Below are 24,165 nucleotides of genomic sequence, written 5' to 3'. Positions count from 1 at the left end.
AACCAAGCAAAGAACATAGCAATGACAAAGACATCCTGGTCCACCGACCCATCACGCATCGTCCTCAAACCGGGGCCTCGGGGTCGCCGAGGTGTGCGGAGGTCCCAGCAACCTACTATTCCCAAATGTGTGCCAGCAGTTCGGTGCTTGAAGAATATACCTATTTCCGCGGTAGTTAGCCATCTCATCTTCCATGTCCAAAGAATTGCAGTAGGGGGCACGGAGGATGTACCTGGCCATAGCCTCGCGGAACCGGCTCTTGTACTCCTTGGGGCTCGTCACCGTCGGCCTGTTCTTGCCGCCGCCCGCCAGACCGCGCGCCTTGATCCAGCTCTCCAGCTGCTTGTCCCACGTGTACGTGCGGATGCAGTCGATGATGCCCACGGCGATCTCCCGGCGCACCTCGTCCACCGCCACAATGAGCGAATAGTCCATGACGTCCTGCTTGGCCAGGAACAAGGTGTCGTTGAACACGGACGAGCGCAGCAGGCGTTTGGCATGGTCACGGGCGAAGAGCGGCGACTCCCACACATATTCGACCATGTTCTCATCGAGGAGGACTTCGTTCTGGTCGCCTGTGGCCTCGATCTTGCGGTTACGGAAGGCGCCTTTGAGGTCGAAGGTGCGGCTCGGCGAGCGATCGTAAAAGAGGTTCTCCATGACGAGCAGGTCGAGTTTGATATCGGTGTTTGTGAGCGGGTTCTTGATGTAAATTCTGAAGAAGCCAAACATCTTGGCAATCACAGACGGCAGATCGCGGAAGAGGGCTTCAGACATGATGTTGAAGTAATCCGGCGCGAACTTCAGGAAAGACGACGTCTCGATGGGCGACAACGACTTGAGAACGAACCGCTCGTCAAGTGTCTTGAGGAACACCGACTTTGTCTTGCCGCCTTTGGAATCCCACTTGAGACAGCGCGAGAGTGACTCCACGAAGCGCTCCGCCACGCCGCACTTGCGCCGGAGCGCGTCGAATTGGTCCGCGTAAAAGATTTGGCATGTCATGCGCGCGGGGCCCTCCGAAAAGTGCAACTTGACATGGAGGCCTGTCGGCCGGAGGAGGCTCTTTTCCAGCTCCGCATCATTGTGTTTCCGCTCCCCAAAGCTGTTGGTGCTGGAGGGGGCCCTGGCAGGTTTGACCTTTTCTTCGCTGCCAACAGGCTGCGACCCTTTCATCTCTAGCCCGTCGCCGCTGTCCTCTGTCGTGTCTCGCGATGCTGGCCGCTGGTTGGATCCCTCCCAACTCTGGCGGAATTCAGCCAGCTTAGACTTGTAATCCGCGGAGTTCAGCGCGAAAGCAATGAGCGAGCTTGGCTCGTCTTCCTTGACGATGACGTCCGAGTCGAAGAAGATATGCTCGGTGACACCGACGGGGTACTCGAGCGGAGGCCAGCTGCTGGCGGACCGCTCGGCCCAGAACTTGGTCAACATCGTCATCAAGCTCTTCTTCTCGTGCTTCGGGAGCTCCCCTGGCTCTTCGCTCGGCTCGAGAGATTCGGCAATCTCCTTGACGCCTGGAAGAATGTCATCGAGAGTGATGGCCGCATTCTCAACGTCACTCTCTCCGCCTTCATCATCGGTCTCTGCTCGGCTGCCATCTTTCCGATGTTCCTCGTCCTCCGTCGGGCGCTCAGCTGCATCCTTCCCGCTCTTTTGTGGCGGAAGTTCTTGTGATGAACTCGGCTCTTCCACCGACGGCTTCGTTGACGTTTGAGACTCAATGGTGGCCGTCTCTGCATTGCTTTTCGAGCGGCTCTCTGAGGTCTTGTCGGCTTGCTCTTGGTCGGGAAGTGGCTGGTCATCCTCCAATGGCTCGGGCTCCTGCACGGCTTGGTCCACATCTTTGTAGACCTCCACAATGGTTTTGGTAGAAGAGCGCGGCAAAAAGGCGCGGGTGTGGTACGCCTTGGCGGCACGTTGCTTGCGGTCCTTCAGCCGCTCCTTTTCGAATTCGCGGCTCAGCTGCTCAAAATGTCGCGCAAGCGATGTCACTTTCGACTCTTTCTTGTGTACGTAGCGTGGGATCCCCGACGGTCCTGGCTTACGGCCCTTCAAGGACCCGAGCCCGATGCGCTCCGAGAGCTTCTTGTCACCCTTCACTGTTTCGGCGCCCGGACGAGGGCTTTCGGAACCCAACTCCATGCCCTTGGACTCCTTGAACAGCTTGCTGATGGAGGTCTGGGTGCGCGACAGTGTGCCACCTGACTGGGAGCTAGTGCGAGCCAGCGGAGGTGCGCCTGTGGCGGTTCGCCTCTGGAGTTGAGGCCGCACCGTGGCAGGTTCCTTGCCAGCTGCCACACCCTTTCCCTCGCTGACTAGTGCTCGCTGTTGCTCCCTTCGCAACCTTTCGATCTTTTCTGTCAACGAGAGCTCGCCAGAAGGTGGTGATGGTAGTGACAGCACGCTAGGTTGTACCACTGGAGGAGCTGTGGCTGGTCCTGGTGTGACCATTGGCTCGGGCTGTTTATCACTTTCAGGCTTCCCCTTCTCCTGGGGAGGCTCCGAGGCGCTGGGAGCCGCCTTGGTTTCGAGGGTCTTGGTTTCGAGAGGCGGAGTGGCGAGATTCAATGGCTCGATGCGTTCCACAAGACTCTCCGACTCTCGAGAAACCCCGGCTTTCGGTGAGCGGGCTTGTTCTTCTGTGGCTACTGTGGCAGCAGCAGAAATTTGTGGCTGGCTGGTCTCTGCCTCTTCCGAAGTCTGCGAGGGCTTCTCGGACTCCATCTCCGACGACGGACCAGGAGGAGATGTTGCCGGCGTAACCTTTTCCTCCGACTCGATGGACTCAACAGATGGGGTTGGACCCTCTGTGCTTGGAAGTGACTCCTTGGATTCATTATCGATAAACAGCTTCTTGAGTTGCAGAATGGTCAACTGGCGCACATCCTTATCTGATAGGAACTCGGCCTCCAACGCATTGAAGGCGGCATCCCAATCGGTCATCTTTTCGAGCATCTGGCGGATGACGCTGTTGAACGGGGTGACCTCGTAGTATTTCGAGTTCATGTAGGTCGCCTCAAGAGCCCGAGTCAACTCTGAGTGGTCGTCTTGAGCCTTCTTGTTCAGTCTTTCGAGCTCATTCTTGCAGGCCTCAGCTTTCTCCGGGAGCACGGTGTCCGTACGAATACTCTTGAGCCTGGTGCGGATGGAGCTAATGAAGCGGTCCCAACGCTCTGAAACCTTGACGAAGACGTCGTTCTTGAGTTTGAGGTCGTAGTCAACCTTCCACGTGATCTTGTTGCGTGGCACAATGATCTCATACAGTTCGATGGGATCGTAGTGTACGCTGATGGCGATGCCACGGTACAAGTCGTAGAAGTAACGAATATGGTCCTTTTGGTGGTCGTGCGGGCATTCGGCAGAAGGGTTCGACCGCAGGCCGGTGTTCCAGAATGACAGCTCGAGGTACTTGCCAAATGAGTACTTCCAAGTGCTCACTGACATGGGCATCAAGCCAAAATGCTTCTTGCACAGTTTGCAGTAATTCCACATGCAGATGCCCGTGCCATCGCGGTCGTCATCCAAGCCTTGGGGCTTGTCTGGGAAGTTTGCCGGCCAGAGGGGGGCCATGTCGAGGATGATGCTCAGACGTGCATTGTCATGCACGTAAGTGTGGTGGTGGTCATGCATCTTGTAGTCGCAGCCGTCGGAGTGGCACACGACATCGGCGCTATCGAAAATGTCTTCGACGAATTGACCCAGCGTGCAATCCTGGACTGTGAGGCCATTCGGCTCAGGATGCTCGTTGTAGAACTCAAACGCGATGAGTCTCGGCTCCTGGCACGGGATCTTGGTCTGTACGCAGGTAACCGTGTGCAGGACCACAATGTTCTGGTGCCCGAAGGGGTCAAAGAGGTCGTAGCTCCCATGAGTGTACGCTTCCCACTGCCTCGCCTGGGTTCGGTAGCTGTGGAGAGCCTTATCATACTCAGCGTCGTGCACGGCGTGGATGATCTCCATGACCTTGCGTGATTTGGATTGCTCAATGCCCCGGACCATCTCGGGTTTGACCAACTGGAAGGGCTCAGGACTTTGCTTCTCGTCTTCCGCCATTAAAGCCTTTTCTTGATCGAGGAGTTTCTTCAGGTAGGTTGCGCGGCGTTCCTGCTCACGTGCTTTCGTGAGCAGATACGGACGCCGGAACTTCACAAACGGGGATGCCGACAAAATTCTCGTCTCGTACTTGGCCACGTATTCGGCGTGGTATGATGCGGGTGGAATGTCGTCTGGGACGTCGTTGTGAGCATGCAGTTCATGCATGGACACGGACTCTTGTGCTGGTTCAAGAGGACCTGGAGCAGTTGCTTCGGCCGGAGGAGGGGCGGCCTGGACATCGGCTGAAACCTCTGCGTTCTCACTTGCAGTCGGAGCAGGCTCAGCATGTTGAGGAACATCTCCGCTCTCCGTGCTTTGCCTCGTAATCACAATGCCCGGTCGGCCTATCTGGGCGTCGGCTTCCGGGAGACTAATCTCACTGGCTGTTGAAGGCGCGTTCGGCAGCGCGGGGGGTGGGCCCTCAGAAGGAACTTGGACAAATTCATCTCGCATGAGGCAGGACTCGAGTTTCAGGTTGTAGACAACGTAGGCCATAAACTCGGTGATGCGCTTTATACGGGCTAGGACGTCAGATGGGGCGCCACGGAGAGCGATGGTACAGCCGCGGTCTTTGGGACAACCAGAGATGAAGATGTAGGTCTTCTTCCTCCCGCGAATTTCGTTGTTGACAAAGGTCTTGACCTCGAAGCTCTCGCTCACTCCGACACGACCACCCAGACTGAGCATATCCATGGATGATATGACGGGCATGTTGACGATGCGGGCGACGGCCTCGATGACTGACGGCTTCACATTGTAAACCACAGCGACGTTGGCCTCGGCAAGATACTGGAGGGCGAGTCCGGACACGCTCTTCTCAGCCAGCAACACGTGGGGCTCTAGGTTGAGGATGCGGTTGACCATGATCCTCAGGTACTCCTTCTCCTGCTCGATGACCGGCTGCAAGCTCATAAAGTGCTGCTCCGGATGGCGCTGATACTCGATGGGGAAGGTGATGATAATAATGCGCGGATTCCGGATCTTGCGAGGCATGCTCTTGAGGGCCAGGTTCTTGGTGAAGACAACGCCGTGGACATAGGCCGTATCGCTTGGCTTCCCACCGGGGATCTTCTTCAGTTTGATCCAATGGCGAATGTCCATGTCATCGCCGGCCTGGATATCCGGGTCAACGTCATCGGAGCACCGGTCCAAGATGGGGAGAAGGGCCTTCTCCCAGCTGGCCGGGTTTGGGATATCAGCGTCTTCCAGCAGCTGCCGGAAGAGCCTTTTGACGTGCTGCATGCTCGCGGGGTTGAGGCCTTCAAGGGCTGGCCTTGGTTCACGCATCGAATCACTTCTTCTTGTGCCAGGGACGTCCATGACGCTCTCAAAAATCGATAGTGTATCGGCAGAAGCCGAAGGTCCTTTGTGGCCCGCGGATTTTGGCCGTGGTGAGCGGAGATGGTAGTGGATGCTGGCACTCGCAGTGCTGAGGTTCCTCCTCCGGGTCTGGCGAGTGTGGATCGGGAGGCCTTGCAGACCGCTGCCAGTTCCCAGGTCTTCGTGACTGCGGCTCACGTGGCTGAAACCGCTGATGCTTTTGTCACCCTGGCGGAAGCGATGTTTCTTTCCTGCGCTGAGATAGTTGTTGAAGCTGGCGCGGCTAGGATCTAAGCTACCAGGCTGAAAGTCGGAAGCGCCTTCGAGCGTAGCGAAAATGCTGCCCATCTGCTCGTCCTCACTCGACTCATCAGACATGTAGTCTGCCAGTTCTGGGTCTATGATGTTATCGGCGTGGAACGCGTTGGCGTTCGACTTCTTGCTCGGGTCTTGGTTGATTGGAGCACGGAACGGAGCGCGATCCTCAGGCGTAGGTTTGAACCTGGAGAGGAAGTTGTGCTTGGAAGGGTGACGACGATGACCTGAGGATTGGGGGCGCGAAGTAGACAAGGACTTGAGCGAGCGTGATGACGCGGGCCTGCTCAGTTGCGCTGGCCCGTCCGTGTCGAACACACCCGAATTGCGGTTTCCATCACCCGTTCGCCGTCCAGATGGGATTGGCGTGGGTCCCGTCCGAGAATCATCAGCCAGGTCGGTGCGCTCTGACACACTGGCCTCGTCATCAGTGCGAGCCCTGGAGGAGAGAGCTGTCGTGACAGCAGCGGCGGCGGCCGCCGCCGCTGCGGCCGCTTTGGACTGTTGGCCTGCCCGGAAGATGGTTGGGAGGTACGATTCGTCGGCGGAGTCGTCTGATCCGCTCTCGTAGCGGCGGTTGATGACATTGAGGCAGGTCTTGCAAACACGGAGAGTTCCTGGAACACCAAACTTCTGACCAGAGATGTTGGAGGTGCACTTGGAGTCAAATATGCAACCGCAGGTGCGGCAGTGATGCTTGCGGCGGAAGGCAGTGAAGGGGGTACCACAGAGGAAACACTCCTTGCACGTTTCGTCAGCCATCCAGAACTCCTTGCTCAGGACCTGCTTGCGCATGCGCTCCAGTCTCGCATTGACAACTTCCGGCGCGCCTTCGTTGGCCGTAGTGCCGGGGATCCTCATCACGCCGGACTGGAGCATCTGGGGTTGCTCATTATGGGCAAATGATTCATGATACACGGAACTGTGTGCCGAGGTGTTGACAGGACTAGCAGCCGCAGCGTTAGGTTCCAAGGATGACGATCTTGAGTGACTCCGGTTCCTCCCTGACACAATACGGTCGATGACGGCAGGCATCCGCAGAACTTCCGAGGTCGAGGGGAGGCGTCCCAAGGACAATGGGGACCGCGAGTCAGTAGGTAATTGAACGGGGCTCCGCGGTCCGCCTATCGTGGTATCTACGCTGCCCGTATCATCTCTCGCACCTCCTGAAATGCCCTGGGTTGGTGTTGTTTCTGCCCCCTTCACTATGCTTTTGAGAGCGGGGTTGCGGTTGGGCAGATCCTCAACCCTCGGGGCTTTTGCTCGAGCCGTATCGATCTCCACCCGTCCCTGGACTGTTATTGGAACAACAGCAGCATCGGCGGTGGTTGATGCAGGCGTCTTTGTCATGCGCGGTGGGTTCTGCGCGTTCAGGAGTAGGGGCTTCTGGGCCGGTGTGGCAGCTATCGAAGACGCCTTGGAAGACTGCGGCGGTGTTGTCTGCGATTCTGGAGGAGGCACGCCTGTCGCAGAAAAGGTCGATGTCGGTGCATCTGACGACGTGGCTGTCTCTAGAGTCGAGGTAGTGCCACCGCTGTCACCGCGTGGTAGTGATGTGGACTTCGGCACGGGAGCCGCAGCCGCAGCAGGAACGCTCTTGGAGGAGCCATCCCGCTGGCTGCTGGAATCGTCGGCTTCCTGGGCAGGAGGAGCCTTGGCGACGCCGCTGACGGCCTCTCTAAAGCGAGAGTATAATCCGCTGAAACCCTGCTGCACGATATCGCTCGCTGTGGATCGAGGCTCAGCTGAGGGTTGGTGAGTATCGTCAGGTGGAGCGAGGTCGTTGAAAGTGGTGAGGGCGTCGGACTGGCTGGCCGAGTTATGGATCTTGTCGAGGGTGAGAGCAAGCTTGTCCTTGTCGAGCTGGACAGACGAGCGCGATGTGATCGAATCGCGACGCGTCTGAGGATCGACGGGGATGGAGATGGCGACAGGCGAAGAGGGCGCTGAGGGGCCTAAGCTGGGCTGTTTGTTGTTGGAGCTGGAGCTCGCCATGGTCCCAGGATGGATCCAGGACGACAACGGGCAGACGTATGCAAAGGAGCCCGGACGGTGCCGTCAACGAGCATGCTTCGATGGTGACCTGAGGGATGCAGGGCGAGAGGAAGATGGAGGAGGTCTCAGTCACTTGTCGACGGGGTCAAGCACAGGATGGAGCATGGTTTGGTGGGGCAGAGTCGCTTGCGCATCGAGGACCAGGGCCTCACTTGGGCTCGTCGAATGGAATCCCATCAGGTTCCCAAAACGTCAAGCGTGGGCGCATGTGGCAAGGAGAGGGGCAAGGAGCAAAGGCAGCAAAGGGCACTCTGTCTAGTCCGTCGGAAGAAACGGATTAAAAAGAAACACTGTCGGAAAACAGACAGGTTACCCGATACACACGTCGGCATCAGTTCGGGATACGTCTGCCTGTCAACTGTCAATAAGGGGGCCTGAGTAACAACCTGGAAGAACATCCATTCCTGTTGTCTCGGCCGATAACCTAGTAGCGCTAATGATAAAGTTGGAGAAGCTCTTGGGCGGGGTTCGGTTGGAGAAGAAGTTGGGACTGACACCCCACGTCACAGGCTCGCCAACCCAAGCTGGGCAAGCCGAGATGGGACGTCATTCGGAGCACGTTAAGGACAGTAAAAATGGTAAGCTTACACTCATGTGACTTGGCGTCACGCGTTTCGCGTCACCCCTTGGCGTCACCTTCAACTCTCAAAGAGAAAAAATGAGATCTTCAAGTCTTGCAGGATAAGATTTGGTATGCCCTCCATCCTGATCATAACGCACTAAAGATGCAGACACAATTATCTCCTGTATTGCAACTCTCGGCGTCTTTTGTGTGAGGGTTTATCCCATTGTTGAATTGGAGGACTCTTTGATCGTTTTCTTGCCTTATCTCTGGTTTGATATTCGAAGTCCACCCTCATCGTCCGTTCACTCTCAATACTCTCAGTCTCTCGTCACAACGTTTTCACCAACATGTCTACAGACGACTCCGATGATCCTCCAACATGGCCGTCATGGTCTCCAAGTCGCCATCGACACCGACCGACAATACCCCGCCGATTCTTCCAAGTTCCCAGTGAGCAACGGAAGCTGCTTGAGCGCCCAGCAGCGTGGACTCCAGGGAGCTTGAATATCCCTCCAGGGGTGTTAGAGGATGCAAGAAAAACACGCAACATTTCCAAACCCCGGGCACGGCCATTGCCAGACGAGGAAGAACATGATGAGCAAGCTGTGGAAGATGAAAAAGGTCAGGGTGATGTGAAGCTCAAGGTGAACGAAAAAGGGCAGGAGGACGAGCAGAAGGACGATACCTCACAAGCAACATCGACCTCCACTTCTGTTGCCAACGCCGGTTCCAAACACCCAAGAACGCGAGAGGACATGTCTTCTCAATCTGAATTGCGCCATGGCAGCACCGCCTCTGATGGTGAAGATGCCCCCGACACGAATGAGACAGAAAAAGCCGACGTTGATCGAGGTGAACCCGGCACTCCATCCCGCGACGGCACCCCCCTGTCGTGGTCCGAGTCTCCTGAGGAACATCTCGGACGTCCCAGGTATTTTGCGGAGCTGGAGCGCCTCCCCAGCACCCCTACCCGTGCCCCAGAGGCCGAGTTGCCCAGCAGAAGATCCAGTCGACCTTCTGCCAGTATTTCCAACTCTCCCATGGTAGCAGCATTATCACAAGTTGCACAAGCTGTCGGGATGGCACACGGTCTCGCCTGTGCGCCGCAATTCGACTTTTCACAGGATAGCAGTAGCCCGAGTCGCCCTTCGTCCAACCACAGTGACCCTCTTGCCCGAGTTCAACGTCCCTCAAGGGCCCCGGAAGCAAACCGGCCAAGCAGCAATCCGGAATCGGAAGCCGAAGAGCATGGGGCTCCGAAGGCTGTCAACAATGAGATACATAGTGCTCGACGGGCTGTTCAGGGACTCCCGGAACCCACGCCTCCATCTGCCCAGGTCGTCATCCCGTGTACCATGACTGAGACAAGTCCCGTTCGACCCGCTGAGCGACCACGCCTTCGTTTGATGAAGAGGGTGCCGAATTTTCTCTCGAGTCAACCCAGCCCTGGGACGCCTCCTGAACCCCAGGAATTGGCATCCTCTCCAGCCAAGCAGCCAGACCCAGCGACTGAAGCGTCCCAACCTGGAGCAAACTCGAGTAACGACTCGAATGTACTCCCGCCTAACGGGCCTCCATCCCAAGTCCCTTACACCGCTTTCAAAGTGGCCTACCCTGATTACAAGGGTTCTCTCGGGGACTTCCTCCGGAGTGTCATGTGCATTCTCAATCTTCAAAAGAAGAAGCTCCTCCCAGAATTCTTATACGACGACTTTGTTCGTGTCTTTTCCACCGACTACCTGGATTACATCGAGGACCTGGATCCCAGCGAACGCCCTCTCAAGGCATACCAGTTCTACAACGAGAATGTCTCAGAGCCTTTGTACATGAAAAGGATCTTGACCAAGGATAATGTCGCCGACATTCCTGCCAAGTATCCCGAAAAGGCTCGCGTTGTCCAGGTCGCTTCCGATGCCATCTCGTCAGCGAACCCGAGCGTGCGGCCGTCGCCTGCTCCTCCGTCAGATGGAATACGGGCTTCCCCAACACCCGCCAACACCACTCGTTCCGTTCAAGAGGAAACGCCAGTCCATCCAATCCCAGGCCCGAGCCCACAGCGAGCGGCGCCATCTCCACCTTTAGTCGCAGTCAGTGTGCGCAAGATTACGCCACCTCCCCGTCGGCCTGCTCCAGGCATTTCGCGGCCAACAACAGCCAAAGTCAGCGATCCGAAATCCTCACGAACCTGGATTGACTCCTCCCTCCCTACACAACCTTCAAAGCAATCACCACCACCGCCGCCTCCTCTTCCTCCTCCTCCAGCACAACTCCGCCCCGAATTCCCACGCACCACTCGACCCCCTCCCTCATCTTTGGCTCCTCCGAGCACGGCAGTCAGCAACGCCGACAGCATCCCCGAAATGCCGAGGAAGAAACGCCGCCTCCCTTCCGCCGCCGATGGCGGTCCGCGGCCGGGCACGCAGTTCAAGCGCCCGGCAACTGCCGGCCGGATGAGAGAGGACGAGTTGACTAGGCGAGCCAGGGCGTTTAAGGAGTTTTTGGAGAAGAAAAAGGCACAGAGCAGCTCGGCTCCAATGCCCACGCCGACCCCTCCCCAGGGTGGGAAGGCGTCGACGATGAAGTAAGAACAGAGATTGGGAGTGGTGTTTTTCTGTTTTTGTTTAACTACCTACCATGCTTTTGTTTTGATGGAACGTATGGTTTGACGGTTTACTTCTAATTATGGTTTTGATACCCCTTAATGTTGCAACCTGGGATTCGATGATGGGTTTGGGGTGATTCCTTGACTTGCGGCCAGAAGACGTGTTTTGAATTGCGAAATATTTTTTGTCCATGAGCATCTAGCTCCGAGAATGAAAACTGGAAGGTTTTGGTGTCATCATGTTGCCTCAGGTATTTCCGTCAAGGTCGCGTGGCTCGATGTTGTGTTCTTTTGGAATTCCCAAGGTGTGGCTGGGCATGCAAGCTTCCACGTTGGAAGGACGGGCTTCAACACGGCCAACCTGGAAAGTCCATTATGGTCTTTCTTGCCTCGCAAGACATGGCAAGCACGCAAACCGTCTGTTAAACGGTAGTCGCCAGGATCAATTTTCCCATAGAAAAGTCTGGTCTGCACTAATAGGGGATCCTTTCTCACGCTCCTTCCTCTGGTTCATGAGGCATCCCAGGCGAGATTCGTGTGGCCCGGCATTCGCGGGGTTGGGGTTCTCGGGGGTTCTTTCTATCAAGGTTCCCTGTATCACCTTCCATCCCACAATGTGAGAGGCAACCAACCCAACATGAACCACTCCTGCCTCACAACCTGGAGGGAGCACGGAGCTAAGAGGGGACGCTACCCACTTCGGACTCCTGACTCCCTCTATTCAAAGAACCTCCTCCGAGTGAGGCGCTGAAAAGCAAGACGTCCTGAGCTCTTGCCTGCCAGACTCCATCTCAACCCCCTCCAGCCACCAGCCAACTCCGCCGAGACCAACGATCGACTGCCCGCCTGGAGGACTGCGAACCGCGACACCCGAGATCATCGGGCAGGCAAGGTCACGTCCACTCAGCGCCTCTCAAAGCCAGTCGCAAGTCCCGCCCACCCTCCAGGTGTCCAAGTTCTCAACCTTCCTCCTCCACCTCCCTCCTCGCGCGCCTCACAATCCAACAAGGCGAGGGGAAGGAAACAACACAAGTGGACAGAACCTCCCTCGACGCCTCCACTCACTCACGCACACCCAAACAGGAAAGAAAGAGGTGTCCGTTCCACGCTGGACTCAGCCCAAACCCTTTCGGACGTCCCCGACGAGACGACGCGTTGGCTCGCTGGCTGAGGCTCCGAGTGGAGTCAACTCCCTTCCCAGCGAGCCCGCCAGCCCGCTGCCATCCAACCTCTAACGTCTCCTTGCAGTAGCGAGCAGTGTAGCGCGGGGGAGGGAGCCTTGCTTGCCTTGGAGCGGGTCTGCCACACCGACAGCTTCTCTTTCTTTGTTGCTGCTGGCAACGTTGGAATGTTCAGATCGGGCATCTAGAAGTGTAATATCTCGAAGTGGTGGAAGAGGGATGCTGTCCTGGACTCCGCCTTTGGGGGATGGGGTATAGGGTACATCAGGGAAGGGAAGATATCACATGGATGTACACTTTCCCGGCCTCTCTTGGTCCAGCCAACCAAGTCATGGTTGATGACAAGATATTGGAGTCCGCAGCGTGTGGCCCGCGCAAGTGGAAGTCATCAACCGTTGCTGACGAGATGGTCCTGTACTCCGGATTAACGAGCCCCCGCAAACACAGATCTCTTGCGTTGTAAAATGCAACGCTGCGAGCCCTCAGCAACCCTGTCTTAGTTGTCCGCTGCAACCCCCTATCCTGGATGCATGATGGTGCCCCCCGCACTATCTTGCAGCAGCAGAAGCAGCAGCTGTGTGTGATGAACACAGATGTTGTTGCGCACAAGGGTTCTCTATTGGCAACCTGTCACGGCATGGCGGCAGTCCCCAACGGTGGGCGGACCAATCTCCGGAGGCGGTTCAAACCACCATCACCACTTTCTCCCACCCAATGTCAACATCCCAAGTGGTCAAGCCCAAAGGTGGGAGAGTCCACCACAGCTGCTGTCCTACTTGCGCTAGCGGCTGATGGTGCAGTGCAGGGCGAGCAAGAAACAAGTTTTCTTCTGTGTTTGTTTGCCTTCGTGAAGGTCCTCCTCACTCTCTCCTCCACAGCCCAACCCCATCAAAGCTTCTCCGTCCAAGCAACGCGGCGGCGGCGGCGGCAGCGGGCTTGGGGGGAACCTCTCTGGCTCTTTTCCCCCCACACAGCCCAAGAAACCGTAGTGTAACAGAAACCGCGGAACCGCAGCAATGAGCCGCTTGGAATTGCAAGCTGCAACAACGTCCCACTTCCCCAACAACCCTTGCTGCCCGCCAGATGACATTCCCCCATCCCCTTTTTTCCCAAGGGGGCAGGAACCAAAAAATTACCCCGGATTTTGAAAGCCAACGTCCAGTCTGCCGAAATAGATGAAGTTGCTACGTAACGGTCTGCAAGAGATCCATGTGGAAACTGGATGTGGTGGTGGGTAAACAGCTCTCGTACGCACACCTGAGATATGAAGCCGGCAGTCGAGAGGCAAAAGCGTGTGCAAAATACGAGTAGAAGAAAGAAAAAAAATAAATAAAAAAATAAAAAAATAAGCTTATTTTTGCAAGGGGAATATTGGAGCGAGAGGCAAACAAATTACCTGATTTTCATGTGACGTGTGTGTTCTGAGGTGGAGACAAGTGAAACATCACCAGCCACTGCCGATGAAGAACGGGGAACACTACGGAGGCAAATGCATGATCTCAACACCAAGAGAAAACTTTTTTATTTTTCCCGTTCTGCCAACTCATTGATTGCTTCATGGTATCCCCGCTACGATGATATGATGATGGTAAATGATATGTGCTGTGCTGCCACCCAAACCAAGAAAAATCGACAAACTGCCGGCCAAAATCCCAACTCCAAGCAAGCAAAAAGACCTCCGCTCAAGCCATGTTCAACGACGTAACCAAATCGCTCTGCAAGTAGTAACCGTAATAATCATGAACAGAGAATGGGAACCAAAGAGGAAAAATGTTAGACCAAATCACCAGGCGTAGAAATCCTTCCTCCATATCCTCCCTGCCCTCGACCAGCCCTTCGAGGTCCAGGAATGGGATAGGATGGGATGAGATTTACTCAACCGCAACCTCCGAGAAGTCGTCCGCCTCGCCCCAGTAAACCGGGCCAAGCTTCAGGAACCGGACCCTGCCGTTGCTTCCGCTGCTGATGGTGCTGCTCGTGCTGCTGATGCTCGACGTCCTCCGCTTGGTGGTAATAGCGTCCGCCGGGAGGTACGGCTCGCTCACGGTTGGAGCCAGGGGCAGGAAGTTGGTCGGCGGAATTGGCTGGGACGGCCTCCGAGGGAAGGCCGGCTCCGACGTGGTCGGCGCGAGGGAGAGGAAGCCGCCCGAAGCGACCGGCTCGGAGGCCCGGCGAGAGGGAGTGCCCGGAGCCTCGGAGACGGTGGGAGCCAGAGAGAGGAAAGTCATGCCCCTTGCCGTGGTGACGGTGGTGGGCTGAGATGGCCTACGGGGGTAGGAATCAGAGACGGTGGGCGCCAGAGGGAGGAAATTGGTGAGCCGCGTCCGGGTGAGCGGCGACGAGGAGTTGGGGTAGGGCATTTTGGTGGATTTACGGAGTGGTTGTGGGTGTAGTTGTCGGAGGAGTTCTGTCAACAGAAAGGTTGTGTGTGTTGAGTGTGTCAAGAGTTGAGAGCACCAAGAGAGCTAAAAGCCGGAAAGCGGTGGAAGCGGTTGGTTTTGGCTGGGGTTGAGGAGGATGGCGAGAGGAAGGGGATTTGCCTGGCGAGAAGGTATGTAGTTGAAGAGGACGACAGAAGCAGGCAGGATGAGGGATGATGAGGGTGGACGAGAATATATACACAGCTGAGGAGCTCTCACCCCTGTCCAGAAGGCATCATCGTTTGTTCTGGAGACCCCATCAAGCACTCCGCAAGCAGTGTTCACATGGGATCCTCCTCGCTTGGAGCTTGCCCCTCCAGGACGGCATGTTCCTGATTCGCACGTCCAGATGACCGGCAAAACCCCCTGGCAACCCCGCCATTGGTGATTGCGACTTTGATTGAAAGTCCGGGGTACGGGCTAGCGCCTGCTTTGCCAGCAAGCAGCACGTGGGGTGCCCAACTGGCTTGCAAAGAGTCGTCAGGGGGATGCAAAGGGAGCGAAAAGATGTGACCCAATGCCCTGGATATCCGGTGTCTTCGGCATCTTGCAGCTCGTAACGAGACACAAAAATTGTTGAGGTGGAAGGTAGAAGGTCTAGAAGGCGGCCGTGACACCCTCTCAGTCCACGGTGGACTGACTCCAGAGATCCAGAGCTCAGAGGTCCCCAGAAAAAAATTTAACGTCAGGGGTCTCGGTGCGCGGCATCTCCGGTGGAGAACTCCAAGGGCGAAAGCTGGGCCGTCCCGAGGGCAAAGCCGTCGATGACGTCGGGCCTCGGCCGTGGCTGGTTGGAGCAAGGTTGACGCGAGGATATTTCGGGCTCTGTTTGGCGTTGGCGACGGCTGACGTTTGTGGGGCGCGGGGAAGCCTGCCGCCAGCGCCTCTTCCCGCTGTCGCCCCCCAAACGCTAGCTGCCAGAGGTTGGAGGGATTGGCGGACAGCCCGACGCACTGATGCAAGACGCGAAGAAAGGTTTGCAAACCACCTGATGGTTGTGTATCTTCGTGGTGAGCTGACGTATGGACCCGAGGCTAGCCGGTTTCTCTCGGGTTTGCGTCCTGCAGGTCTTATCAAGATTTTGGGCATTGGACCACAATGAGATTGCAGCCGACGACCTCCGAAGTCTCGATTATCTTTCGGAGATCTGGAAAGATCGTTGTTGTTAGTTTTAACTACTTCTGCTCAGGCGACATCCTAGGAATAACCCGGATGTTGCTGTCTGTTGAGTCGGGACTCACCGATCGTGGCTAACTGACGGCAACAACTTCCCTCTCCCCCCACGCTTCAACGGGGTCAATTGCGTCGATCTTTTGGGCAATGGTGCCCAAGACAAAATTGGCAAGTGCTCGTTGAAGTTGGCACAAACCGGGCGTCGTTAAGGCATCTCGTGAGTGCTGGAAGCGTAAATCTAAGTGCGGGCAGCGCCAATAGGGATGGAGTTTGGAGCAAAGCCGTGGGTGACAGAGATGGTCGAAGCCCTCAGGTTGATGCTGTCTGCCATTCGACCCACGCCTACCGGACGTCTGTCACAGGCTAACTCGGCTTTTGGCGTTCGGACATGCCCGGAATGGCAAGCCGGTTGAGGTCTTGAAAGTCAATGGAGGTGACCAGAAGATTCTTGTCTGCCACGTCGCCACTCAACCTTTCAACACGCAGAGTTGGTGAACTGGGCACAGGCTAGGCGAAGGAGGAGGTTGGGGCTGAAGAGGCGAGCAACTACTCCGAGTCCCCAAGGAGGTGAGAAGGAAGGAGGCGAGAAGGCTGGAGAGCTTAACGCGTTCTGAGATATGGGGGAGTGGAGCAAGGGCATGAACCTTTACCATATGTTTATTGAGGTATAGCAAGGAGGGTGATGGGGTGTGCGGTGTGTATGCTTTGCTCCCAAGTCCTGGAACTTTAACATCGGCTTCCGTCACCTCAAGGTACATCCTGTGGTAGCAGTATGAAGACCCGCAGGTGTCAAGTGCTCATGTTGCATGATTCATGCCGACAGAAGCCAGGGCTGGTTTTGGTATTGTACTTTTCCGACGAAATCAGGTAGGGTACCTCTTAAGGGGAGGTAGGTGATAGGTAGCATACCTCTCCCTCAGACAACTGGGTTGATGCGCAATATCCGACGACCTGCATGCGGATTTGATGAGATGACCTCCTCGAGGCAGAGCAGAATCTCGGTAAGGATGGTGACGGTCATGCCCTTGGGCATGGCGGTTGATGAGACCAAGCGGTGGCTCTTCCCTGCCGCTTCAAGACACCTTTTGTGAGAGTGTGATACCAAGCCCGAGGCCGAGAATGCCAGGATACTCGCAATCACCAACGACCGAGATCTGGCTGCATCAACCTGCATCATAGATGAGGGTGACCTGATGTCTGCCCCAGGCATGGTTAGCTCTCATGGCACTGCAGACGAGTAAGACCAGCTGCCAGAATGTACGCATAATACATATGTAGAACAACATCACAAACCCGGTCCGACCGTCGGAGGTGTTGGCGGCAAAGCTGGCAAATGTTACAGCGCACTGAGGTAGGATGGACAGGCATTGAGGCGCGCCAGCGCTTAGCAGATGCCGCGGATTGGGCAACTGTGCGCAAGCGGTAGCCACCGTTGCAAAAGAACCCTGGTTGACAAAGCGGCTGTGACGACGACCGAACCTTGAAGCCGCGCTGAACCGCGCTTGATATGGTTGAGATGTCGGGCTTATGGGGCTGCTGCACGTTGTGGGTGTTGGAACGTTGATGGCGTGCATGTGGGATCTGAGATCAGCTGCGGGAGAAGCGCGCCTGGCGGCAAGGAACAGACGCGGTCGCGAGTGTCGACCGCCACGGCAATATTGTCCGTGAAGAGATCCCGAGACGCATTAAGATCCTCGATTGGGTCGATATTGAACGCCTTTGACGATAGCAAGGACGGACATCTGAGGTCAGTGAGATCAAGATGGTGACTCTAGCTGGGCAACAGCAGCTTGGCGCTTTGGATATCATAGGTCGGTGCTGTGCCGCCGTGTATTGACTTGGTCAATATTGCTGCCGGCCACGGCATGGCCTTGGAGGCCAAGCAGTAGGATAAGGAACGACAAGGAAAATATTCCGAAAGTCTTCGGCCCTTCCAAAAGCGCTTGGCTTTCAAAGTATGAACAGCGCGGGGAGATGCATCCAAATCCACACCCTCGAGGTTCGCTAGGAGGTCGGCAAGAATGTGTCATGGCGGATGATTGGGGTTAGGCGTGGAATGAATGTCCCCGAGCTGGCGAACTGATGTTGTGTCGGATATGGAGTTGTGTCCGGATTACTCCGTTCTCCGAAAAAAGATGTATAAGTGGGATGGCTGTGCCGGAGAGCTGGCCGTAAGAATCGCCATCTGCGGGACCGGGTCCTCTCCCGGGTCCTCTGCCGGGGCTGGTCGCAGAACCGGCCGCACGAGGCACTCCGGGGCGCTGCGGCTTAGGCGCACCATACCGTGTAATTCAGGGTGATACAGTGTGCCAACGGGAAACAGCAAAATGTGCGTTTGAGAATGGCCTTGACAAAATCTTGTGAACAGAGGTCAGGTAAAGTGCCTAACGCTGGATTTCTGTTAAGGCTAGATTGTGGACGTCCAGAGCGAGGCAGCAGAGAAATTTTGTGGACCAAGCGACGAGAACAAGCTGAGAAATCTGCCATGGAGGCAGCAGTACCTCGAGGGCACTTCCAAAGTGCGCATAAAGTGTGGATACTGGGTCCTAACAAATCTGGAAGGCATCAGGTCTCTGATTGGCTTCTGTGGCAGGAACCCCTTGACAGGCCTCCCTTCTCTTCCATTACCACCTCGATTGCTTCTCGAGTCATTCTCGAGTTTCGGGGGTCTGTGTCTTCCCTGCGATCTAGAGTTTACGGTCAAGGCGCTGCTGCATGGGGCTGGCCGGTTCCAATTGCATCATTCTTCTAGGTGAGCATGCTCAAGCTTGGGCATCACTCCATCATCCCGAGGCCGGCGAGCTATCATCACTTCGAAGAGAGGTATGCGGAACTTTTGTCCTTATTTGAGACTACATGCCGCCACGATCGAGTTGATCCACAGGGGGAAACAAGGCGGCTTCCCCGGTGGGCATATCCTACAGTACATCTGCAGCTTCGCCTCTGATGTTGGTAGTTTAGTCCCCGAAGTCTGGGGTTCCCGGACATGATATCGCCCGAGCGTTGTTTCGAACACCAAGATGTCCCTGTCGCAGTGAGGCCCATCGGTAACCATGCCAGTATCGTGCCCGAGAGCCATTGGGTGCCATCCGATGCCCGGCTTACTCGTTCTGTCGTTTGTAGCCCCTTTTTTCTCTCTTCCATACAGGTTTCGGGATTCTTCCTGGCCGCATACCGGCCGGCCACCTCGTCTTCCCTAGAAGGGCCTGCACAGCCGTGGCCGCCACACTCTAGACCTCATCACACTTCTCGTGCGGACAAAGATGATCACGCTTTCCATCAAGGTTGGTGTCAGGTTCCTCTCTCTCTGAGGCCAACGTTGTGCAACCTATTGTGGCGGAGATGGCCCTCTGATCTTTGACTGCGGGACAACTGATCGTTCTCTACCTTTGCCGCAGTTCTGAGCCCTACCGCCTCGGACGGAAACATCTGCAAGTGACTGCTGCATGGTGGATCGGCCCATGCTACCACGAGAATAGCGGCTACAGGCCCTCCGTGGGCAATCCCGGCGGACAAGAGCCCACTATCCGAAGCTGCTTTCTCCCCCCCCCTCCCCATCCTCTTGGCAACCGTCCACGCTGATGCTTGTTGGCCAACAGGATATCTTCCGGCACATGGCAAGGTCAGGCCAGCTCTCTTTCGTTGCTCATCGCGGCCGACATGAAACTTAGTGTCCTGGCTGGGCGGAGCCAGCTCATGGCAACTTTTTTCAGCCTACCTCTCCAAGGAAAAGGGTTAGCAGAGAAACGTACTCCCTGGGAACGGGATATTCTTGGGTGCGTAGGTAGTAATGGATGCCGGACTCTTGCGGGGTTACCTCGCCTGAGCCAGCATCTTGTGGCTGCCGGTTCATCAGCCGAGATAGGACTAATGTCATCCTGTGGTCTTCCACACCCCCCTCCCTGGCCTCTCTTCGTTACTTGCTGGTTCTCTATCAACGCCTCCCCGGCCACTAGTCTGTAGGGATTGCATCAGAGGAAGCAAGGAAGTCGGCGAACAGGTCGTCCCCGCATTGAAACTACTCGTAAGTACGTCCACCTCCTGCTTCTTGGTGTGAACAGGTCATTACATTTCGCGAAAGAGGCTTGGAGCTGTCACACATTTGCGATTTTGCCCTCTCCAGGACTGATGTGCCTCACACCCACCCCTTGCAAGGTGGACGAAACCAACTGCCAACTGCAAGTCGGTAGGGAGACATAGCACGAGGAGCGGGCCGTGACGTTCCCGTGAGTGGTCTCCGCGGGGAGCTCAGCAACTGACAGAGAGGGGAGAAACCAACAGCAAGAAACTCAGCCCATGAGGACTCCGAGGTCTGTCGTCGTCGTCTTCATCAAGAAGCCTATAAAGAGCATCGTTCACTCCCACTTAGTTCCCGAGGTTTCTATCACCACTCTCGACACGCTCAACATCATCACACATCAACCGCTCGAGTTCTCTCAAAGCCAAAACGCCAGCCAAGCCACCCGCTCAGCTACATAGCTCGGTTTCTCAGTACCCGAAACCCCATAGCAACAACCTACTCTACATCACCGGCCAAAATGTGTGTCATCTATCGCTTCAGATACAGCCGCTGCAACTGCACCCACGATGAGTCCATTCATGACGGACACTGCCTCCAGGTTGGCAACTGTCCTAATGGCGTCCGTGTACAAGTTGAGTACATGGACGGCACCTGCGGCAATCATTAAATGTCGTGGATTGTGAGTGTTTGGGAACTCTGCAGCCCGTTGCCAGAAACAACTCCATGATGCTAATCATGCTTATGAGCAGTCAATGGTCGACAAGTTCAGTCATAGTTTCAGCATGACTCCGCGACAGAGACCATCGATGGAGATTCCCATGGAATCGTTACAACACTTAACCTGTGGACGAAGAGGAATAATGTGGTTAGATTGTTTCGCAGATCAACGGGGGTGGGATGGGCTTGGTGCTTTTTCCTTTACTCTTTTTTCCTATTGTCTATGTTGCGCAGTCTTTTTGTATGTAGGCCGACTTCTCTTCGCTGTGTGTATTTTCTTGATCCTCTTTTTGCAGGCTAGACTGCAAGATATATAAGGCCCTTCGTATCATCAAACTTCACTCTGACTCTGTCTTCCAATCTCGATTTTGGCCGTGTGAACACTCAAGGGGGACAACCCGTTAGATGTCAAAAAGTTCTGAAGAAATCCAACCAAGCAACAAGAAATTCTAATGAAAACAGCTATGGTAAACAAGCCATCAGGCCGTCTCAAGTACGAGTATAATCATCTTCTAAATGCCCTTTCGCAAATGTTTCTCACTCACATTCGGAACAGTTGCAAGACCACTGAACCCTGGAAGTTTGTGGGGGAATTGCGATCTCCACAAGCCCGACATTGTCTTGGCGCATCCACCATTCGTCACATGAATTTGGCCCGTGCGGCGGAGCAGGCCTTCGGAAAGCGGGAAGGATTCAAGCCAGAAGTTTATCGCGATCTGGATGGGGGCCAAAATCACCACAGGCCCTGAAAATCTCAGGCATGGACAGTAGAGTGTTGAAAGCACTTCATCTTCAAAACCAACAAGTGGTATCTATCATCCCCTGAAGACGCCACTATTATTCGAGTCTTGTGTCAAGGCAGACGGGAATTTGAGTCATTTTCTCGGTCAACCAAAGGGAGCCCTCAACAGCGTCCCGTCACATCAAGACGGCTTACAAACCAGGAACCAAGAAATCTTGGACATCCCGCCGCACGCACACATCCACCACTTTAGCTGTAGTAGTACCTGGCCTACCAAGGTACCCGGTACCAAGACCTTTGTTCTTCCAACAGATCCAACGCTTTTTTTTCTTACCTACTAGGTATTTGGCCGCCATACCCGATGCCATGTGGAGCAGATTCACGATTGGGGCGTGCATTACCGCTCCATCCAGCTCATAACCAACATCCACACCAAGCCTGAATCGGCCCATGTTGATGAACATCATTCGGTCCCGTCAACTCCCAGCAGCGCGACAGGCAGGTCACCGAATTTCTCTTCACATCGCAGAGGCATCAATCGTGGGGGCCTTGGCGATGTCCGTCTCGGGTACAGAACTCCTCTTAGGTGCCATGAGCTGCCCGTTACGACTCCGAACTACCCCCCCTGACCAGGACAGAGCACTCGAAGTGCATTATGCCACGGCGGTTGTTGTCTGCATCGCGCTTAAAGGTGGGTGTTGGCCAACCAGGTCTCTCCAGAGTCGTCTTGGAGGGTAGGCCTGCAGAGAGCAAAAACTAGGTAAGTCAGGGGTCTGCTTGTAACCACCCGGGAAACGTGGGATGACGAGCTGACAAGACAGACTAGATGCTTGTAGATATGAGAGAATATCCCATCACGAAGCCCGGGGCATGACAAAGATGTGATCGGGGTTTGTTGTTGTGGGGTCGAGAGTGTAAGCTGTTCCGTTGAATCTTGGGGCCTGGCTGGTCAAGTCCCTGGGCACTGTTGCTTGGTTCTTCTCCCTGCGCCGCTGTGCACTTTCTGCTGCTACACCTTCTTTACACCCCATCCAATCCTCCCGTCCCAAGCACTGAGATTGGACTTGATTCTGCTCACTTCGACTCCTTGCGGCTCCCCAGGGCGACATTGCCTTCTTTCATGATCGGGAGACCCTCATATCACAATACCCAAGTGTTCAACTACAGGCAAGTGGGAGTTCTTGATGTGTTGATAGAGGCCACGATGGCCTTTTCTCCCGATTGAACGGCCCGCGACAGTTGCCGGCAAAACAGGGCTACCCACAGCTGCCTGATGCCCGTGGGGTAGGGGTTTTCGCCTGTCAGTGAGAGAACAGTAGGAACCGCGCCCTCGGACAGTGCGAACTGCAAGGGAAATGGACACCATGACGGGATCTTCGGGCAGTATCCTTCCCTCCGTCAACAGCCAGACACGCATACAGAGTTTAAAGCTGAGACCGATAACTCACGGATCTTGCAACACAGCCGAGAGAAATTTGCAGCCAACAGTCCCCGCATTTGACATCGACATCCAATCCCAGCTGTACTCGCTACACCACATCAAGCCAACGCGCGGACGACAAGATGATTTCAGGATGCCATGACGGGCGGGATGAGAACATCACCCGAGAGTTAAGCGCGGATAGACCAGGGTGATGAAATGGCAGGCCAATCGGGCGGGCAAGAAGGCGAAAATCGCGCCCGCATGGCGGTCAACATATGCATGAACATGCTGCATCAGGGCTGGATGAAACCTTGTGCGGGCTTGGATCCGCCCTCGATCAACATGTGCAAGTCGAACCTCCGGCAGCCCAATATCCTGATTGCCGCAGAGGCGTACGCGGCGGCGAGTCGGATATGGCAGTCCAGGAAAATCCTTCGCAAGCATTCACCACCCCGCCCTAATGCCGGCTCACCAAACGCATCACCAACGGGAGTAGCCACCCTTGACCTATCCAGTGGCAGTGGTGGTTGCTGAGAGAGATCCATACAGGTCGGACTGCAACACATCCATGGTAGGCCACGCGACTCATAGCAGCTGGTGGCCAATCTGCCAGGGGAAACGGCAGGTGTTGATGCCAGCTTGGAAAAAGATCGTCGCACTGTACTGCCTGCTTTAGATCCCTGGACGGAGACATCAAGCAGGCCGATGTCCCTCTGACGGGCACCAAGTTCCAAGACATTCAGTAGGAGCCGGTCTGTACATACTCGGGCGGTACACGCTGCATTCCTCCGGCCGGTTCCATGAAGGAAAAGGTCTCCGTTCCTCCGTGACATACAACTCTCTCAACACTCACCTACTCGGCCGTTGCGGCAAACACAACAGGTTTTGATCGGTTCGTTCCTGACTGACATGGGTGACTGCCCATCACAGCCTCCATGGCGACTCCGGCGGCTTGATGAGGTGAAGTCGAATCAGAAGCCAGGGTTGGTCCCAGCGGAACGGAACACGTCCGTGCACGACAAGGGGATTGATTGGTCAATAGTGCTTAACAGAATGCGCGGGAATTCCCGCGTTAATCTGTTAGTGAGGAAGCAGCGTGCCAATGATTGGCTTGATTTATTCACCCCACCGTGTTGTTTGACACATTTTACTTCACCTCTCGCAACCACCTCTCGCAACCACAATGACGACAGCATTACAACTCACGGCAAAACCGTCTAGAGTGGCTGTGTACGTCTTATAACTCCATTTGAGAGGTCTCCAAATGTGGCCTACGTTTTTTTGTCTCTGGAAGGTCTTTTTTTGTCAACCTTATGGTGTTCGCGTCTGTGAACGAGGCTGTGAGCAGGGAACCAGGCCGGCGTAAATGCGACCACCGTGACAACACAAGGCTGAGCCTCACTCGGACCAGATGAGCAGGCCCGCATCAAACTGCCGGGCCGCCTTCCGACAACACACATTTGTTTTTTTTTTTTTTTTTTTTTTTTTTTTTTTTTTTTTAGAGTAGAGAGAGAGAGAGAGAGAGAGAGAGAGAGA

At 55.5% G+C, this 24,165-nt stretch overlaps 5 protein-coding genes across 5 annotated transcripts; 3 read left to right on the top strand and 2 right to left on the bottom strand.

Moving 5' to 3' along the window:
* Positions 1 to 51: 51 nt before the first annotated feature.
* Positions 52 to 7,725, bottom strand: VTJ04DRAFT_1519 (uncharacterized protein; the record flags this gene model as incomplete). Its single annotated transcript, XM_069359215.1, has 1 exon — positions 52 to 7,725. One exon carries the CDS (start codon positions 7,723 to 7,725, stop codon positions 52 to 54), a length of 7,674 nt encoding a protein of 2,557 aa, XP_069224127.1.
* A 972-nt stretch (positions 7,726 to 8,697) lies between these two features.
* VTJ04DRAFT_1518 (uncharacterized protein) lies at positions 8,698 to 10,935 on the top strand (the record flags this gene model as incomplete). Its single annotated transcript, XM_069359214.1, has 1 exon — positions 8,698 to 10,935. One exon carries the CDS (start codon positions 8,698 to 8,700, stop codon positions 10,933 to 10,935), a length of 2,238 nt encoding a protein of 745 aa, XP_069224126.1.
* Positions 10,936 to 13,622: 2,687 nt separating this feature from the next.
* VTJ04DRAFT_1517 (uncharacterized protein) lies at positions 13,623 to 13,838 on the top strand (the record flags this gene model as incomplete). The annotated part of the gene is made up of 1 exon (XM_069359213.1): positions 13,623 to 13,838. One exon carries the CDS (start codon positions 13,623 to 13,625, stop codon positions 13,836 to 13,838), a length of 216 nt encoding a protein of 71 aa, XP_069224125.1.
* A 166-nt stretch (positions 13,839 to 14,004) lies between these two features.
* VTJ04DRAFT_1516 (uncharacterized protein) lies at positions 14,005 to 14,493 on the bottom strand (the record flags this gene model as incomplete). Its single annotated transcript, XM_069359212.1, has 1 exon — positions 14,005 to 14,493. One exon carries the CDS (start codon positions 14,491 to 14,493, stop codon positions 14,005 to 14,007), a length of 489 nt encoding a protein of 162 aa, XP_069224124.1.
* An 8,352-nt stretch (positions 14,494 to 22,845) lies between these two features.
* On the top strand, positions 22,846 to 23,375 carry VTJ04DRAFT_1515 (uncharacterized protein; the record flags this gene model as incomplete). Its single annotated transcript, XM_069359211.1, has 2 exons — positions 22,846 to 23,021; positions 23,306 to 23,375. The coding sequence occupies 2 exons, from the start codon at positions 22,846 to 22,848 to the stop codon at positions 23,373 to 23,375; spliced, it is 246 nt and encodes an 81-aa protein (XP_069224123.1).
* Between the last annotated feature and the right edge of the window lie 790 nt (positions 23,376 to 24,165).

This window comes from Mycothermus thermophilus (assembly GCF_041956435.1).
Source record: "Mycothermus thermophilus strain CBS 625.91 unplaced genomic scaffold VTJ04scaffold_1, whole genome shotgun sequence".
Classification (NCBI taxonomy): domain Eukaryota; kingdom Fungi; phylum Ascomycota; class Sordariomycetes; order Sordariales; family Chaetomiaceae; genus Mycothermus; species Mycothermus thermophilus.
Note: the sequence above shows the minus strand (reverse complement) of the source record. Positions and strands in the feature narration are given on the sequence as shown.